This window comes from Chelmon rostratus, chromosome 20, assembly GCF_017976325.1.
Source record: "Chelmon rostratus isolate fCheRos1 chromosome 20, fCheRos1.pri, whole genome shotgun sequence".
NCBI classification, from domain to species: Eukaryota; Metazoa; Chordata; class Actinopteri; order Chaetodontiformes; family Chaetodontidae; genus Chelmon; species Chelmon rostratus.
This window is the reverse complement of record NC_055677.1, coordinates 14,318,726-14,338,666: the sequence shown is the minus strand read 5'-3', so window position 1 is coordinate 14,338,666 and position 19,941 is coordinate 14,318,726. Positions and strand designations below refer to the sequence as shown.

General features: G+C 42.9%; 1 protein-coding gene across 1 annotated transcript in view; it reads left to right on the top strand.

Annotated features, from left to right (window-relative positions):
* Positions 1-19,941, top strand: part of ctnnd2a (catenin (cadherin-associated protein), delta 2a) — a 198,205-nt gene that overhangs the window by 33,738 nt on the left and 144,526 nt on the right. Inside the window, exon 2 of the mRNA XM_041961934.1 lies at positions 10,735-10,847. Within this exon, the coding sequence (XP_041817868.1) occupies positions 10,735-10,847 (113 nt within the window). The remainder of the gene's footprint in view (positions 1-10,734; positions 10,848-19,941) is intronic.

Here is a 19,941-nt window from a genome sequence, read left to right as displayed (position 1 = left end):
TGTGCTTCTCTCACTGGTGACATTTATTCAGTCTACCAATAAATGCGGTCTCAATAAATGTCATGGAAATGAAAGAAGCAGTTTCTTTCATTTTTTTTTAAATCAATGTACATTTCCACACCATCAATCCTGAAACAGCTAGAAAGCAGTCTCCATAGTAGAAATGGTTCCGTTGATGGCAGGCAAGTAAAGTTATAGAACACAACTCATCTGTAAATTGAGACTATATTATTTAGCATTAAGCACAGCTGTGTTAGCACTTCAGAGGCCGAATAATGTTTGCTGCTCCCGATGTGCAGTATTGCATGCGAGTATATATGTGTATGCCAAGTGCAAGTGCATATACAGTGTTTTACCGAGGGACTAGAATATTATGTTTGTCCATGTCTGCTTGCCTATGTGGGCATTATTGAATTGTCTATTAAACACAGAGCAAGGGAAAGAGAGATAAAAAGGATGAGAGTATTTACAGTGGGAATCATGTGGTGAATAGCCATCCTTATATAAGGCACACTAATTAGACAATTCATCACAAGTTGAATACAGTAGAACTTTTACACAGTATTCAGAGAGAGAGGGGGATAGAGAGAGATTACTTTGTGTTTCACATGTCAAAACCAAACAATCTGTGACTCCAGACAGTTACTCATGAAGGAGTTAATCACTATAGGACCTCACCAACAGGTTTGCACACATTCAATCAAACATGCACCAATGAACACACACAGGCACTCAGGAGCTGGGCAAAATAGGCTGAAGCAAGTGACATTAACAAAGGCTGCCTCTCAGGCAATTTTTCAGGGGACTGCCAATTAGAAGTACGTGTCTGCTCCTACAGAGGTTTGACAATGGGCTTTTGTATATGTGAGTTGTCAAAAGTGCCATACTTTCAAAAAGGCCGCAGTTTCTGCACGAACAACATGTACAGTCAGCTGAGAGGACACAAAATGATTTGATTCTGCAAGTGTGACAACTTCGCTTTGTGCAGAGGAAACAAGGTCAGCGAAGAAGACACTGCTATCTGCATTACGTGCTCTACGAGCTCTAAACAAGCCGACATCATATACGAAACAAATAATAACTGACACCCGTGCACTGTCTTCCTTTGACTTGCCTTGATTTGACCATGTTAAATCTAGGCCGCATTACTGTTTTTGAACGTGGCCAAAACAGAATAATGTATCAGAAAAATGTCATTTTTGATTTGCCCATTCTTTCATCTCCAGACTTTTCCTCCTTCTTTTCTTTTCCATTATTCCCTTTTATTATGTCTTATGTAACCTTTGCAGACCAAAGCTATGCTAACATGTGGCCAGAGAGAACAGTATTGCATCTGTGTGTGTGTGTGTGTGTGCGCGTGTGTCTGCCTGCATGTACAGTATGTGTTAACCAGACTGAGGTGACGTCAGTTTGTTAAAAACCCAAAACTTTTTTTTCAGGCTGCTTAGGGTTTCCTATTTATATTTCTGGCGCAAACTAACAAACACATATACTTGTGCGCACACACACACAGTGAAAAAGAGACAGACATACTGGAACAAGAAGGCGAGAGTGCGACAGAGTGACAGAGTGAGGGAGAGAGTGAAATTGGAGACTAAGAGAGAGATGATTTCATTTTGCCCACTGAGCCCTTAAATAATTTAACGAGGGAGAGATCTGTCAGAGTATTGCTGTGTTTGTGTGTTGAATATTTATAATGCATATAAAACTGTTATGGCCCAGCTGTTGGCAGTCATATGTCTTAGGTCTGTGCAGTTTTTTAAAGGAGCATTAGAATCCAAAATCCAAACAGATACAGCTGCTTCTTCTGTCCATCACTAGCGGTTTAGCACCAACCTGACCGGGGTTTGGAGGTTTTATTTCTAAAAAGCATGGCAAATATTTTCAGTGTTTTTCCAACTAGCGACAAACCATTAGCCTGGACCCAGCCTCATGAATAGCTTATTTCCAACTGTTTAGTGATGTGGCTCTTTGATTTGGCTGTCTTTGAAGCTGTTTTTTCCTGAATTCCTCTTTGCCTGGACCAGAGATATTTTAATCCTGGGCTCATATTTATCAAACAACTCAGAATCACTCCCAGGACTCGCGCTGAAAGTTTGAGTAGTGCTAAAAATACGCCAAACTCGGAGCAGAACGTGTGAGGTGGTTCTGAAGTCCTCTGCGCCACTTTGAGCAAAGATCACAAGTTCAGCACCGAGAACGAACGACATCACCACTTTTCAACGCTTTGATACTTAAAATGAAGTTAAGAACCATATGGTTTTTACTAAAGATGCTTTTTAGATTATTTGTCACAGGGAAAATGAATTACAAAAACTACCTTCAGCTGTGGGTATGTTATAAGCTACTTACAAACATGTACAGGCTGAAACTCATTTTTGCCAAAATGTCCTGTCAGCTGCCTCCTTAGTGAAACACACTGCCAGTATAATGAGTCACAAAATTCAGATGGTAATAATTGGCTCCAAAGCTGTCCACACCAGACAGAATTTAAATGAGCATCAGTTATGAAAGACGGAGACTCATCCATCCTAAATGTGACAAAGGACCTTTTTACGTAGCTCCATGTGCACTCAAATGTGTTCTTTAAGGCTCTTCTCGAAAAGCCGCTTGAGTAAGTTAAGCAAAAAATCTGCCCCAAAACAGAACTGACAAATGATTTGTGCAGAGTTAGTCTTTGTGGACATTGTCGGCTCCTTTCTCCTAAAACAGAAACCAGAGACCCCGGACCTGATCAGCACACAAACCCCAAAGTCACTGCATTGACAGCACAGCGACTTCTGAGGTGTCTACAGAGAATATGAGAACGTATTTTGGACGTGACGTTGAAAAGAAGCTTTAGCGCTTCTGTCTTAATATCGCTCAGTCCTGCCTCGTCGTTCCCCGTCCTTGTGAGACATTTGCTCTCGCTGCCAATGGACTCAGCTGTGGAAATGACAGGAATGAGATGCTAATTTAGTCTTGGAGTGTGTTTTCTGTCAAATTCTGTTTTTTGTATTTTCCAAAGCCCTCGTGTCCTCTCAGGATAGGATGTAACAGTTGCTGTTGTATCGTAAGCCTGCTTTACTCATTCAGTCATTGACTTAATTTGGTCGTATTTGGCCACATTTCCACTGAAATGGCAGATTGAATTAATTTCTCACATATTTTTTATTTACTTAACAAAAATATGTGTTGTTTTGGAGCGACCTCACAAGTGACCTATTTTGTGGTTTGAAGACTTTTTGTTGAGGCTTGGTTGGCCTTAAACACTTATCAAAGATGGATTTTCATCTTCAAGTGTATGAGTGAAGCCCTCTTCATTACAGACTGAACGGTTTAACTGTCTGTTTTCAGTTCCTGCCTCAACCTCCTCCTTTTCTGTTTCCTCTGCAGGGAGGTCACAGGAGACATTACTGGAAATATCCCCAAGAATTCAACCATAATCTTTTCTTATTTGTGTAATGTCTCCCCTCCATCTGTGAGTCCTACAACCGGGATATATGAGACCCTGAGAGCAGTGGGCTGATGGTTGTTTGGCCTGGCCTTGCCTGCTTGCCTGCGTTTACAGCACATGCCCTAATCGCTCTTTAGTATTCCTCTGTCATGTTTATCTAGCACCCAACTCCCTCCACATTCTTCAACACAAAAACATTCACACATCAAACCGTGGAGCTCAATTAGGACATTCCAGCTGTTACTTTTCTAATCCATATCTTTCATACTTTCTGAAATATTCAACCAGTCATTAAGATGAATGGAGGGAATGTTAGAAGTTGACAAATGTTCCCACTTTTTCAAGGTTTTTCAACTCTCAACTCCTCATTTATGCTTTAAGCTGAAAAAAATTGAGATGCTTCACCTATTTGTGTGTACCTGTGTTGTTTATGAGCCATGATCCCTTCAAGTGAAGTCCTGACTGTTATTATCAGTATTGATGCGCCGTCCACTGCATTACTCTCATACCCATAATCACGTTAAAGAACACCCCTCAGGTATTGTTGCTAATGTAAATTAAATTTTTTCAGAAGCAGGCTGATACAGAAAAGGCCAGTCATCGCTGCGATAAGAGGGACTAGCATCCCTGGTGTACAACAATAATGAATCATGTGTTATGGAAAAAGATAGGTGTTAATGAGCAAAGTTGATGCAGAATGAAGCCAGACCGAGCTGTGTAATATTTCTTTGTCTAGTATCACCATTTGCCAGATGGTGAGAGCACCTGCGTACACACCGACGCACAGGTGCACACACATGAACGGTGACGCACAGTCGCAGCGGGCGCGCGCACACTTGCAAGGAAACACACACACTCATTTTTGATTCCTCTGTGTGCGGACCACACAGACTTTACAATCTACTAAAATCAGCTATTATTTTAAAGAGGAGTTCTTGTTTTTTCCAACTTGGATCTTCTCATTTGGAAGAGAAAACAGACAAAAACTGTAAAATGATACTCAAACTGTTGAGCAAAAGCCAAACCAAGTGACTTCACACAAAAAATAGCCGTCACTCTGAAGTCTACAACCAGGTGTTTGCTCTCACAAAGACAGAAGTACAAGAACAAAAGCACACATGCCCCACGGCAGGTAACAGTAGACCCCAGACTCAGACATATAATACCTGCACTGTTTGAGAAAAAAAAAAGTCATTAACATGATCAGGGCATTCTTGTAATCCGTCTTCCTTTCTTCTCCCTCTCGTTTTCTTGTTCTCCCTTTCTTGCACACTCATGCACATGCAGAGGGAGTGGATCAGGTATCCCTCCCTCGGCCATCCTCTCATGTGACTTTCATCAACAGAGACGTCTCGGCCTCCTCTGCCTCCCCCCCGACACAGAGGGAGGAAGAGGGGCAGAAATGATCAGCTAAATGTGAACCATACCTAGGCCGCGTGAACCACAGCTGTAGGTTTAGACAGGAGGATCAGGAGGGATTTCTCCTGTGTGGGAAATTTTAATATGCACGGGGGTGTCGGAGGAGAGGAGAGTGACCTTTTTTGCCAGCTCCCATTCATGCACACTCGCCTTTCTCGCTCCTTCATTCCACTCAACTCATCTCACTTTTTTTCATTGCTCTTCGCTGATTGAGGAAGGGTAGAGAGACAATGAGAGAGAGAGAGAGAGAGAGAGAGTTACTTCTCAACTAGAAGGTCATAGCTCTATTTGATAGCCTTTTGTCTCCCATCCAAAACCAGCACTGTTAATAGCTGCCCATAGGCCACTTTATAATGATTGGGCCTTATCTCTAGACACACACAGACAATCACACACAGACAGCACACTGTGTCTTTATGGTGGCAAGTGGGGAAATTTAGCTTTCATGGAGAAAGAACTATACTGCTGTTAGTTCTTATACTAACAGCGGTGAAGCTAAATGAGGCCATAGCTGCTATTTAGCCCATTTAAAGCTCTGATGCATGGGCCACTTCCCCCGTATTTATTGCCTGTGTACTGTAAAAGGTTGCCTTTATTTTGCTTTATTTGCCCTCCTCCAAGCATTATCCAATAAAAATGGATTCTGCTGATCAATGTGTGAAGTTCCTGCTTTCCATGGAAAACTTGAACACATGTGAAAATGACAAAGAACACAGAACAAGAATTTCTGCAGCAATTTTTCATACTGTACAAGTCCTTAATAGCAATTTCACTGCTACCAAATTAAAAGAAATCACCTTTTATTTCTCAATTTCGTTTAATTCTCCGTTGTTTGGTTATGTTTTTATTTTAGAGGAGTTTGGCTCAGAGGCTTTTCTATTGGATAATGTGATGCTCTCCGGATCCCTATAGGGGATTTCCCTTTCTGTTGCCCTCCTCCACAGGGAGGTCAGATATCACATCTGAGCTGTGCCTCTGGAGCTGTTGGGGTTTAGTGTCTGGCTGAAGGACATTAAAGAAGAGTGCAGGATTTTATATGAGCAGCAGCTCACGTGTACACAGGTGCAAGTGCAACAATATATAGCACTTAATACTGCCAATGCATGAGGGATTGACTTAGCAAGCTGAATGTATCAGTTTTTGCTCCGGTTTAAATTTGAAATGCAGCTGTGTGTTGGTGGTAATACAGACAACAACAATTGAAAGTGCACAGAGGTAACAATGGTAGAGATTGTTTCCTTGCTGTGTCTAATTAGCGTTAATCGCCTAATGAAACATTCTCGAAAATAAGATGGGAAATTAATGTTGAGGTGAAACTGAAATGGAAGGACAGTCGAGTAAATATTGCTCATTATGAAATAATTTTCATTTGAATACAGTACTGGCATTAAACAGACGATGCTCAATGCGTCGTTTGATACCGCAGCACAAAGAAAAAGTGTTTTTTGTTAACAACCTGCATGTAGTTCTGGTACAGGAAAAGCCACTGAACACAACAACACATCTGTAATAATATTATAACATTAGCAGTGGTTGAGGACCAGTTGGTTTTGAACATGTGGTACTGAAAAAGTATCCGAGGAGCAACACTTTTGACAGCGTTATCAAGAAAGTTTAGGAGAGTGGTCACTTCCCTCCAGCTGTTAGTTTTGTCTGTCTGATGTTGACAGTTTATCCTGTCACCTTTCAGTAACCAGAAGGAAGCATGTTTGAAACACACAGATTTTCTGTATTTGCCGCCACTGTTGATGCTGAATGATCAGGCGACTGCTAATGTTGTTCTCTGTCCTGAGTCAACGTCAGCATCCACAGAGCACACCATATTTAAACAATATGAATTATTTCCCTCAGAGAGCACTTGTGCCTACCCCCCAGAACCAAGCTTCTGCTTTTTGTAGGAGAAAAACGTAAATACATCCACAGACACCTCTGTGAGAGCAGCGCAGGTATGCGAAAGGGCAGGGGCTGTGTGTGGGAGGAGTCAGAGCCTTACTGATCATGCAGGGGGGTGGATGGGGTTCTCCAGTTGCCATAGAGACCTTTGTGGCGGACTGCGGGTGCGGCTTTCTGACTCCTATCCATTGCTGAGGGGGAGGCAGCGACGCGCGCGTGCAGCACATGCACAGCATAGTGTGATCCTACAGAGGAAGCACAAGGAGCGCCTGCTGAAACTCCCAACTCATCAGTTTTGGATCTGTTGAACCGTGGCCATAAATTAACCAAGGTAAATATATTACTGCACACAAAACCAATTGTTTGGTCACTGCAGGTTACAACCTATGGAATCGGCAGAACTGCAAGTTTTATAAAACCCACTTGCGTCACAATCAAATTAGCTGGTGCGACAAATCCTGCCGTTTGCTTAAAACTAATGAGATCGTATTAAGTTTATGTGGTGATCCTCGTCATACAATGGTGCAGCCTTATCCTTGTTGCACCGATCTTCATGGGATGTTCAGGGAACATTTTAAAGCATGGTCGAGGCAATAAACCACCTTCAGCTGAGAGACAACTTGTTTGTCAATGTCTTCCACAAAAAAAAACTCTCCAAATTTACTTCTGTAGCATAACCATAAAGATGTCCAAGTCCTAATACTTTTATCAGCATGACACACCTTTTCTGTCCATGTGTGTTTTAGTAGTTGATACCTCTCTTAGCCTTGAAGTTCATCTTGGCATGTCAAGTGTAATTACTAACATCATTGTCAGCACCTTGAAACAAGGACTCACTCAGGATGTTGTTGGAATATTTCCTACATAATAATTTACTTTCCATCCATCTGCAGATTTTATGCTTGCGTCAGGTTGAATTTACTGCGCTTTGTGATTTCCAGACCCGGGCGAGTGAGTGAGCTTTTACAGAGTCAAATGTTATTGAGCTGGCAGATGTGTGCTGTGCTAAAAACATCATTCAACAAAAGAAGTTCTTCTCAAAAATATTATGGAAGGCTTTCTGATGTGAAGCTGCTAATCATGTTTTTTTCAAGACTCCTCAAGTGTAATTATGACAGTGTCAGGATTTTAAGTGTTGCTGACTTTTCTGGCTGTATTAGCGCAGCTGTTTTCTGGCTAAATTTACTGCTGCTCTTAACACAGTGGTGCACCGTGTTACTTACAATGCATCCCAAAGAGAGAGGTCTAGGTCTCCACATGAATCAAAGATTTTTGTGTTTAAGAAAAGCTCTCTAGAGGAGCTTCCAGCATCCTTAATTATTGGTAACACAAAACCGCAGCAAAGAGCTCCTAAACTACCGAACGAAGCATCCTGTTCCTGTATTAATTATGTTGGCTTCAAATGCTCTTTAATGTCTCGTACTTTCAGCTCATCAAAGTGCACAGCTGCATGGAAAGTCAGTTAAACTCGCTCACCTGGTAAAAATACTGGTACTATCCAATGGCCAATTCATAAATGTGCTTTTGAAAGTCTTTATCAGTAGCAGTTTATCCTCATAGCATTATTTATCGCAACATATCAACAGCATACCGCCTCCTTAGGCAAAGGGATTTGAATGAATAAAAGCGTGAGAAGGGTTATGCATAATTTAATGAATGTTACCCAGATATAGAACTGGCCTAACAGGTTTCCCATCTGTTTTCCGTTCAAGCGTTACCATGTTACCTTAGAAGGCATTTTAGATACTTCACCATCGAGGCATTATACATCATCAATTAGCATAATGCTACTTTAGGTGCAGGGATTTGCATTTTTACACCTTGAGGATTTAAAACAGTTGCAGCTGTGGCAAACAAGGTGACAAAGCAGTCTGCTGCGGGGAGCAGAGCGGGGCTTCGAGACGAGGCGCCTCGCCGTAAAACAAAGCTGTAATTTAGAATTACGGGTCCGGAGGGTTTAATAGACCCTGCTCAAATTCCCAGCGTCACTTCGCTTTGCAAATCATAGGGGTGGCTGAACCCGCTGCTTTGTTGTTCACACGTATAAGATTTATCCTGTCGCAGGTGGAGCCGGGCAAATCGAGAGAGGACTTGCTGACTGGAGGCAGCGCGGTGAATGGAGGGAAGCGTGGGGAGGCTGATGGAGGGAAGCTTAAGAGAGGAGTGGGGAGAAATGCAGATTGTGCCTGGCTAGTGGTTTTTTCTGTGACCTTACAGCAGATGAGTAGTGTGCTGACATGTTTTCATATATCATACAGTAAGAGGTAATGCATCAGAGATAAAGGAATTTCCTGCTGCGAGATCAATGAACTACAGCTACCACTACTACTATTACTACTACATATGTATGTGCCGGGGCTTGCTTTTGGCATTTAAGTGAGTGTGTGTGAGAGAGAGACAACAGAAACGTGTGTACGAGAGGAAGACAGGCAAAGAGGGAAAGAAAAAGTGCGCATATTTATGAGCAAGCGGCTGCTGTAAGCATGTGTGGAAAAGGGGTGAGGGAGGGAGAGGGAGATGAATTGCATTGTGCTCTGTAGTGTTGGGGAGGAGAGGGGATTGAGGTTGGAGACTTGAGATAGCGACTGGGGATCAAGTCATTCAGAGCTTCAAATGGCTTTGAGAAAACCAATCAAACCAGCATACACTCTCTCTCACGCACTCGTTCCCCCCGGATCCCGCGCACACACGCACTCAGTCGTACGTACACAATGCCTTCGGCTGGGTGGAGTTCGCTTTGCTATTGATCTCCTTCCATGTGGCTTGAATGCGGCAGACATCCGCACGCGTGCATGCACATGCTTACACACATTGATTTCTGGTTTGAAATCTCATCCGTCTGGCTCTTAGCTGGATGACGGATGCAGAGCTGTCAGTAAGCAACTTAAATAGCTAATGCGTCAGCACACACATGCGCACGCAAACAGGGTTCGGGTTAAGAGTGATGCATTCAGGGGTCGTCAGAGCGAAAGGGGCACTCTCACGCCTCCCTCGGGAATCTGCCATCCGTGCTGCCTTGCACAGGCAGCTCCCAGCAGTGTGTCGGCATGGGTGTAACCTGACAGGAAAGTGCAACTCGCCAGACTGTAGCCACACATGAAGTCATTTATGGTTGCGTGTAGGCCGACAGCAGCACTGAGTAAAAGTACGGTGTGCCGCAGGGGGCTCTGGGTTGGAATTGAACCGGGGCCGCTGCAGTTAGGACACAGCCTCGGTGCATTAGAGGCTTCTCTCACTTATTTTTCATGATAAAATTTATCCAGTAAATATGTCTTGATTTCTGTTATAAAGTTGCCGTGTAGAAAGAAAAACCTCCTCTGTAAATTTTTTTTAGAATTGTGGCACCTTTTCAAATGCAAACGCGTCTTTGTCGAGCCAAACAGGAAAACAGCGCATCTGGGAATAACACACATTTCATGAAGGAATTCCACAAATATCTTCGTTAGACAGATTTGCAGTTTGTAACCCAGTTTCTGGTGGAGTGCTTCACCCGCTCCACTTGACAACCCTCCCGCGCCACACGGCGGATAGGATTAAAGGGGCTTTTTGCGCACACATTTAGAACACTTTCAACCCGCCACTCTGCCTCACGCCTTTTCTCACCTGTCAATCACATTCATGTTAATGATCACACTTCATTTTAGCTGTCTTCCAGCCCTGAGCTGTTTCCATGACCTGCGGCTGACAATGCTTCACTTCTCCTGTGACAAGTAGGCTGCAGTCCCAAAGCAACTTATTATTCACATCGAAATGCTCATCCAATACTGTTGGATGGCTTAAAAAGGTTATTATATTAGCACATTAAAAAAGGATATTTATGGTGTTAACAGCTTTAATGCCCCACCCATCTCCCACTAATGACCACTTAGGCTGGAAAGAAAAAAAAGTTTTAAAGTTTTGATATCCTCAGCCCTCTCTCTCTCTCTCTCTCTCTCTCTCTCTGTTGCCCAGCCTTACACACACTTTGTCTTTCTCTGTCTCTTAAGGAGCTCCAGTTTGAGCGCCTGACCAGGGAACTTGAGGCTGAGCGTCAGATTGTCGCCACCCAGCTGGAGAGATGCAAGCTGGGATCAGAGGCAGGCAGCATGAGCAGCATCAGGTAACATGCAAACCCTGTTTTTCTGTGTGTGTGTGTGTGTGTGGTGGGTTGGGGTTGAAAGGGGGTATCAGGTAATACACACTATCCCCATCTGTTGTGTGTGGTGGTTGGGCTTTTGTGCAGAAGGTGTGTGTATGTGCATGTGTTTTTGTGTGTTAAAACATGCACTGTGTGTGCGTGTGGGGCTTTGGGCGTCGTGATTTCCCCAGCTTATCAAACATAACAAGTAAAACACGCAAGTATACAGTTTGGTTTGTATGCACGTGTGTATGGGTGTGTGTGCGCGCGCGTGTGTGTGTGTGTGTGTGTGTGTGTGTGCTTGTGTGTGTGTGTGTGTGTGTGCTCCCCCCAACACACAAGTGTATGCTTAAACTTAGAGGATGATGGAACAGGTTCTGGGTCATTCATGACACTAACGCTGACTGGACCATTATATACCTTCATCTCTCTCTCACTCTCTCTCTGTCTCACACACTGCCACACAGACACACACTGCCACACACCACACACACACACACACACACAGCATACACAGCCTGGGTGTTTTCTCCTTAGATCTGTGGAGTGATGTTACTGGAAAAGAACAGTGTTCCCCCTGCTGTGCAGTGCATTTATCAGCAGGATGGATTGGGACAACACTGAGGTTGCAGGCAATATCACACACACACACACACACACAAACACACTCATACACACGTACACAAACACATCGACGGTGTTACATGGGGTAAAATAACACTGAGTCTGTCGTGAGCTTTACACCTATACTATGCAGACGGACGAAACAACGATGTGAGAGTATGATAACACGCTTCACAACGTGCACACTCTCACATGCTGCGCCGACACACACACACACACACACACACATCGGTAGTTGCTGAGGGCTTGATATAACAGACACATCAACACAACCCTCGGCAACTTTGCTGAGAGTGTGACAACACACACCTCCACCCACACATAGACATGGTCCATAAAAAAATATCCTCTTAGCGACTTAGCCTTGCAACAGAGTCTTCGGTCAAGCGTTAGTATTTCACTTCCTGGAAACCCTTTTGTTACAACACAGCACTAATTAGCATATTAGCCACAGACACGCAACCCTTCAAAATACTTCATTATGTTCCCCATTTGTAAGTCTGACCTTTCTGCTGCCAAATCCTTTTCAGATGAGGAAGAGAGCGCTCTTAACAGAAAGAGGGAGTAAAGATGAAGGAGGGGGGGATATATGTGACTAGCATGCTAATTTTAAATTTTATGCTAACAGCTCAAACCTTTAGCTCAATATCTGCCCCTCTCCTCTCACTAAATTGCCGTCCCCTCACATTCTCTCTAATACAGGCTTTGCCTCCCTGTTAATAAAAATCCAGAGCAGAAGTAAAGTTTGGTGGAAAGTTGCGATACACTTGATATGCTTGTGTGTGTGTGTTTGTGTTGCCATGGATTTTGCTGTGATGTCAAACATTCAGGTTCATATGAATTCAGCATCCCTCTGACTCCCTCAGGCAGCTTATTGCATAAGTACACAACCCTGAGGGGGGCGGGCAGGGAAACAGAGCACGCTGGGAAAAAAGAGACACTTTTGAACTTTCCCAGTTCATTCAGTTTGCTCCAGCTTGAGTCTCAGATGAGACTTTTGGTGAAAGTTTAAAGGCTTCCTTCTTGGATTTTTGTTGAAGTTCCATTATATGCTAATATACCTGGACAGTGATTCAAAGGTCCCCTGAGCACCAACATCAAAGACAAAGTAAATGCATTCTGTAACTAAACTAAACTGAATCTGTTCATGTTACCTGTAAGAATAGTTTCACATTCCTACTTACTCTGATACTTATAGCAAGAACTCAATCGACCTTTGTTTTAAAATGTTGCCACAAACCTCAAATTCATTTTGCAGAAAGAGACATATGAGACCTATAAATCAGACGCTTGCTATTGCCACCATAATCATAAATCTGCTAGTGAGACACATATTTATTGTTTTTAAGTGTGTTTTTATGTATCCTCTTGTTGTTTGGATGTATGATGGTGTCTGCTGTTTCAGGAACCTGGACTTGGTGTATTAGTTATTATTATAAGTGGTTTCTATGCCATTAAGAAATGTCAATAAGACTAGAGAACAAAAAAGTTATCATAACTATGCACACTTTTTAGATATTTATATATAGTTGCACCGATTTTCTACGGTTTCAAACTGTTCTCCTTTTTTTCTCTTGACTCATGATTTGTTGGGCTTATTAGCCTGATATCAGGCCATCGTAATTCACTTATATTATTCTGATGAATTTGGACAGGTCAGTCAATAATTTTGAATGAGGCAAGACTTTGTCTTGGTAGAGAGATCTAGATGGCTTGCCTGCACCTCCTTGAATATTATTTCTGCAAATTTCAACTTTTTGAGCTTTATCTTCTTGTTGAACCCAACATGTGGCCTGTCACTTTCTCATATACAGTATCCAATAATGTGTGTTTGTGTTCCTCACTGGCAACATCATCTGTAGTCTTCATGTCATCGACACATGTTAAAAGTTGGATGTCTTGCAACACTTCACCATGGCTTTATCTGGACTTGTGCATCTGTTTGGCTGCCTTCGCTTTACACTTGTGAGAATGCCTGCCGGTGCGTGTGTCTGCGCCAGCGATAGCCTGTCTGCTGTCAAGTCTGCTGTCTCACAGTTGCATCATCTTATGATTATCACATCAGATATGGAGGATTGGCCCAGCTAAGCTTTTGTCTGCTGACAGCTCACTATATGCCACTGAGTCCACATCCATCCCTGTGCGTGCTCAAATTTGTCGGTGTGTCAACTAAAATGTGTGATGTACATTGCGTTCCTTGTGCAATACTGTATACACACATATGACAACTCACCTCTGAGTTTGCCCCTTTTTATGATTTTCTTTTTTTTCCATTTTGATTGACATTATCCTTCATGCAGATTCCAAAGCCCCCCCCACACCTTTTTTTTTTTGAAGCCCAAGTATAGATATTAGTGTCTGCAATATAACTGTGAATGATCAGAGAGAGTCTGATGCTACTCAAAGAGACAGCGCTAACCTTTCCCATGGTCTGCAACATCACCACTCATTTTCCTCTCCTTCATCAGGGTCTCACTGACAGGCAGCAGCTAAATATAGAGTGTAGCGACTGGCTCTGAGTGAATAGGTGTTACAATAAAGCACGGGGTAAAAAGGGAAGAAGGAGGATGAGTTAGTTGGATTGTAAGGGAAAATTGAGTTAGCTAAATAAATAGAAAGATGAAAACTAGGGGTCCTTTATGTATTCTATATAGCATTCATGGAAAACCTACTCTCATCCCTCAAAAGTTATGTTTCTCTTTTCATGAATCTGTATTCTCTCCGACAAGGTTTCCTGTGGGCTTTAGGCTGCAGCCACCATATTCACTCAGCAGTGGGTCCATTACTCTGTTAGAAGCCTGTGAGGGTGAAAGCTACCTGGTACCCTGTAGTTTTGTGTGTGCCTGCGTGTGTATTATTGTTCCAAATGTGTGGGTTTTTGTATACCCTCTGCTTGTGGGTTTGTATTGCACATGCTCGGGGCCAGCGCTGTGTTTGTGTTTGCGTGTCCGTGTGTGTTCTTGGCATCCGCTGCGAGCCTGCGTGTCCTTAGTTGTGTTCCGCTCGATAAAGCAATTCAGGCATCTCCACGGACTCCTCCTCAGAGCTGAGGACCCTAAAAAATGCCTGACTGTGGTGCAGAAACCCAGGGCATTAGTTTCTAACATCTGTTCACACTGTGAACTGTTGGCATGCGGCACACACTTTACAGGAAGGGCACACACACACTGGCACACGTACACATTCACACGCAAACACGTACAATCCCAACGCCATGCCGAGACTAATTTATCATTTTCTAACATTAGTGGTAAGTGGCAGCCAGTGGGAAACATTTGCTCCTGCTGTCTTTTCTGCCTGACTGGCTGTGCAGCTCAAGCCTTCAGTGCTCTTTTAAAGGGGCATATCACTGAAGCTGCGTTTGCTGTCTTTCAATTAGTACGCGTCTATTTGTCATCATTGTGGATATGCCAAGACAAACAATGATACAGCACCAAATGACGTTAGGAAATGACATTATATGGGGAATCTAGTTGCATAAGTCTTTCCTGCAAATGAAGATAATCGCCAAGATAACTGGCTGCATATGTAGCGGAAGGTGATTTTAATACTATAATTCATTGTGATGTGTCATTTGCCTGCAATGTACATTACTCTGTAGCTTTGAAGATTAAAGTTGATTTGTTGGTGAAAAGTGGAAGAACATATGGAAACACCCAGGTTGTTGAGTTTTAGCAGCAGAAAAGAATAGTCTAAAACTTCGAGCAAGCCTTCATGTCAGCAATGACAGTTTTCCAAACAATGTTCTTCCAAAAGTTTAAGGATGCTCAGTTTTTCGAGTTGCAAGGCATGTGATGATGTTACCAAACAAAACCTGGAGTGTGGAGGCCAAAACACTGGAATTATTTTTAAACTGGCTCCAGCTTTGAAAAGCCACCGTCGAGTGCGTGATGGATCATAAAAATATGAAGGCTGCTCTCATCTATTCCATTACGACGCTCTGTAATGAAACATTTGTTCTGAGCTTTATGAACTGTGTGCTGCAGCCTCAGTGCTCGTGTCTTTTTTTTTTCTCACGAACAATGAAATAAATCATCCATGAGACTTAAGCACAATTCTTAATGCACTAATTGCTGCAGAGACCAGCAGCTCGCAGAACTTGTTCCACATGCTTCTCAACAGTGTTTTTGCAGCTCCTAGAGATATAAGGCAGATGAATGTACAATTCCTTGACAGATTCAGATCATTGCAGATCCCATGGCTTTCATCTGCCTTGGAGTGCCCTTGTTGGGCATTCAGGGACGCATTATTGGTGCGTAAAAGCACTGCCTGTGAACTGTTGAGGAAATAATGGGAAGCTGGCAACTAAGATAATCGTAACCGGGGGCAGTAGATTACCAAGGCCATATATGAGATGTCGCATAAGCTTATGGATTCACCGGCAAAACTTAATTATGTTGTTGTCATATTTCACTGGCTACAAGCAAACACCGTACCAGCTTGGTGCCTTGTGGCGATATTGTGGCGTATTTATTCATATATGATGTGATAGGTGACGAAATGTAGATATTAGAGCAATCAGTTATGCTTTAGAACAAATAAGGCACAATGAGGAACAGTCTGAGTGCTGTATGTTGTTGCATAGCAGCGTCATTACAGAGAAAGGGGGAAGCATGCAGAAGTCCATTATAATTCGGCAATTACTTCAAAGCAGACGGTCATGTCAGATAACAGGAAGCCAAGCCGAGTAAGGCAGCCATTCAGTTGGTATGCAGACGACAAGCAAAGTTTAGCGAAACAAATGTGACCTCTAAATGAGTGTTTTGTCGTGCTTAATGGAATTGTTAGAGAGGAATGGGAGTATCGGCACTGGGGGAAGCGCGAGGGAAAGGACAGAAGGAAGGGAGAGAAGGAAAGAGATAGATGGCTAATAAAAAGCTTTCATTACCCTGTGGCAGCCACAGAATGCATTGATTTATTATTTTAAATCTTTACCTGTTCCCTCTCTGTCTGTCTTTCGCTTCTTCTCATTGTCTCATTTTCTGTCACCTTTGTCTCTCTTTTGCTGTACACATGTATCTCTCTATCCGCTATTTTAAATCTTTATTTTTCACAAATATTATTTTTCTTCGCTGTATTGTCACTGTGCTAATAAACCGAACTCTCTCTGTGTGTTCACTCGCGTGCAGTACAACATATCTAGTCCTGGATCGAGTGTAAGCAGCTCGTGTGGGATAATCACTTTTGATGAGCTCTGTTGACCAGACATTCCCTTTGGCCATATCATTTATGTATCCTGCTGTCATGTATTTATGACGCTCATGGGTTGAAGCATGTGGATTACGTCTATTTTGTAAACAGACAGATCGTTGCTTCAGGCGTCGCTGAATTTTTATCTACTGCTGGTGATGGACTTTGATGCGATTTGTGAAGAAAAATTGCATTACAGTGAGAACGAAAGGAAGACAAAAGATTTTTCTTCCCTTCTGATGGCCAGTGGCGATGGAAGCTCTCACCAGCAAAGACAATGCTGCTACCAGGCAGAAGACTGGAGTCACGTCATGGGATTTTTGTGGTATATATTATAGCATTTACATACAGCAGCAGACACATATACCTGCATGGATCATGGAGCACAAGGGCCTTTCGTGCAACAACAAAGATAGCTGAACTTGCTTTGCTGTATGAAGTTCCACAAAAAGCAGCAGGAGCAACAAGTCCCTTCATATTAAATAGTCAAACATTGCTTGTGGACCTGCAGTATAGCCACATTAGCTGCCGAGTTCAACAGGCTAACCTGCAAAATAAGCAGTTAAAAATGTTAGGCTCCAAATTTGAAGTCGGTATCAATCCGTCATTGAGCTTCAGTTCTGAAGGGAATGCTGCTTTGTGCTGAAAAACTGGGTTTAATAAAGTTTATCTTCTCTGTCTTCACTTGATGGCATGGTGCGAGTAGATGAAGACTGTTGGTTTTTGCAGCCAACAACAGAGAGATTGGCGTGCTTTGCTCTTACCTGCCACATCTTCGTGTCAGTGGACAACACTACTTTCCGGGATGTTGCTCCAGTTCTATGAGTATATGCATAGCTCCTGACCTGCATGTTATTGCAGCCACAGTAAAGCACATTATTTCTGATATGCTAAAACTTTAATCATGATGTTGTTGCGGAATGACAGAAAGTGACACCAGTGATGCCACCTGCAACTGAATGGTCTTCATCAATTCATGTGGCCTTAATCTGGTCCTTTGCTCATGCGATGATAAGTGGTTGTATGCAGGTGGATACATGTTCTGTATGTTGAGCGAGTGACAAGCACACACATAGATATACCAGCACATGCGCACACACAATGTTTTCATTGCTTTCATTCAGCTGTTTGCATGCTCTGCTTTATGTGCTGCAGAAGTAGTTTGCATCAAATTTAATGTTGAAGTCAACATATTGAACTGAGACAGAGATACAGATTGAGAGGCAAAAAAGTGTGTGGGCGTGTGTGTGTGTGAGAAAGAGAGAGAGCGAGTGGGAGGCAGAGTGAGGTGTAAAGTTCATGTCCTGAGGCAGCAACAGCTTTCTGATTGTGTTGTTCAGACTTACACATCTGCCCAAAGACCCCTCGGGTAGGTCAGCGTAAGGTAAGGCCTGAGTGTCAGAGTGTGTGCGCGTGTGTGTGTGTGTGTGTGAACTGTATATGAGAACAAAAGCACATGCTTGTCCTGCTGTGTGTCGGTGCCCAGTTCCTGAGCCACTATAGGACTATTTATCCTAATCAAGCTGTGGCATTTAGTTCCACACCAGCAGGGACCAGTGCCGCTCTATGTGCCGTGCGTACAAACACACTCTCACACACACACACATACCCGCACATTTCCTCACCCTGCACCCAAGACTGTTCTCAGGGGCAAACACATTTTCTAGGCTATAAAGTTGTCCAGCCCTGAGGAGCAGACATTCACACCACTGGTTTGGGCTGAGTTTTCCCACACTTTACAGTTGATCACAGCAACTAATACACCCCAGACACATAGTGGGTGCCAGAAACAGTTTGAAAAAGTCCCCTGCTGGTCTGCCATTGAATTAAGTTTTGTCTGACTTGCGCTAACTTCTTTTCTCTCCCCTCGTCTCCTTTCTCGACGTCTCTTCTCTTCCAAAAAAAATAAAGTATGAGATGAAGTGCAGTTTTGATGAGGGCGCTAGGTTAAAGTCAGTGCATCATCAAAGTGATTATGATCTTCTCTGCTCTGCTGCCAACGTGTCCAATGCAAATAAAAATATTAACTTTCTTCCCTTTTTTTTTCAAGTTTGTGCTGTGCTTAAAGTTGGTTTGCATCCTACATCATATCATCATGTTGCACTGCATGGACTCAGTATATTCTTAAATACATTATTGCATCACCTTAATTTGAAAGGAGTTTAGAGACACGCGTTGCACACAGGTGATTCCTGTTTTACGTTGCATTTAATTTATTGGACAAGTCTGTCTCATTCGGACAGCTTTTAGACTTCATGCACTTATCGTTTTATAGCTTCCTCTGTGCTCTCTTTCTGTCCCTGACCACCCTCCTGTTTTCGCCACGGCTAAAATACTATCCAATTACATTCCTTTATCTCACTATACCCCACTCTCGTCTCCTGCGTTGGGTGATAATAGAGGGATCCATCACACCATTAGCTGCAGGCGGTTTTATAAGCTCAGCAAAATGCTGCATAGAGAGAACTCAAATTATATGCCGCCGCATTATTCCTTAAAATACGCCTTGTGTTTGGGCCTGTGTTTGTGTGTGTGTGTGTGTGTGTGTGTGAGTGATGATGATTCCGGGAGTCATGCTCCCCCCCTAATGACTGATGATGCATTTCCAAGAGGAGAGGAGAAAAATGGTGGCAGGTGGCGACATCTCTCACACCGCTGTCGTCCCCACTGTCTATCTTTCTGTCTGCCTCTCTCTGTGTTGTTTCATCTCGCCCCCTATCTATCTGTCTTTGCTCTTAAATTACATCTTGGCTTTTCACATTTTACGTGAGTGCATTTTTTTCCCCCCTCATATGACACGTTTCACTGTATATTGAGAAGCAGCACCTTTGGCTTTATGTTTCTTTAAAGTGACTTGATGGCATTGCTAGCAGGCAGGTTAGCTGTTATTGAAATAAAAATTGTTCAGTTAAAGGGCATTCAGACTTACTACGGTTAGAAAATGGATATTTTCTTACTGAATACTGATGTTGCTGATTTAAAAATGCAATTTTATCTCAGCATCCTCAAATAGGAAGTCAGAGGTCAGAGTCAGCTAAGGAACAACAGTCAGGGATTTAGAGATTGATTGTTGCTCTGGGACACTCAAGTACTGCCAGTGTGTACCAAGTGTACTAAGCACTTAAATGTTGCTTGTCCAGTCAATCCCTTAAATAGTAGCCAGAACAGTGGATGATTGGTCACTTCTAAGCATCTATCTTTGAAAAAGAATCTGTCAAATTTAGCATATTTTGTCAAAATATGCATACCAGATTGCTGTACT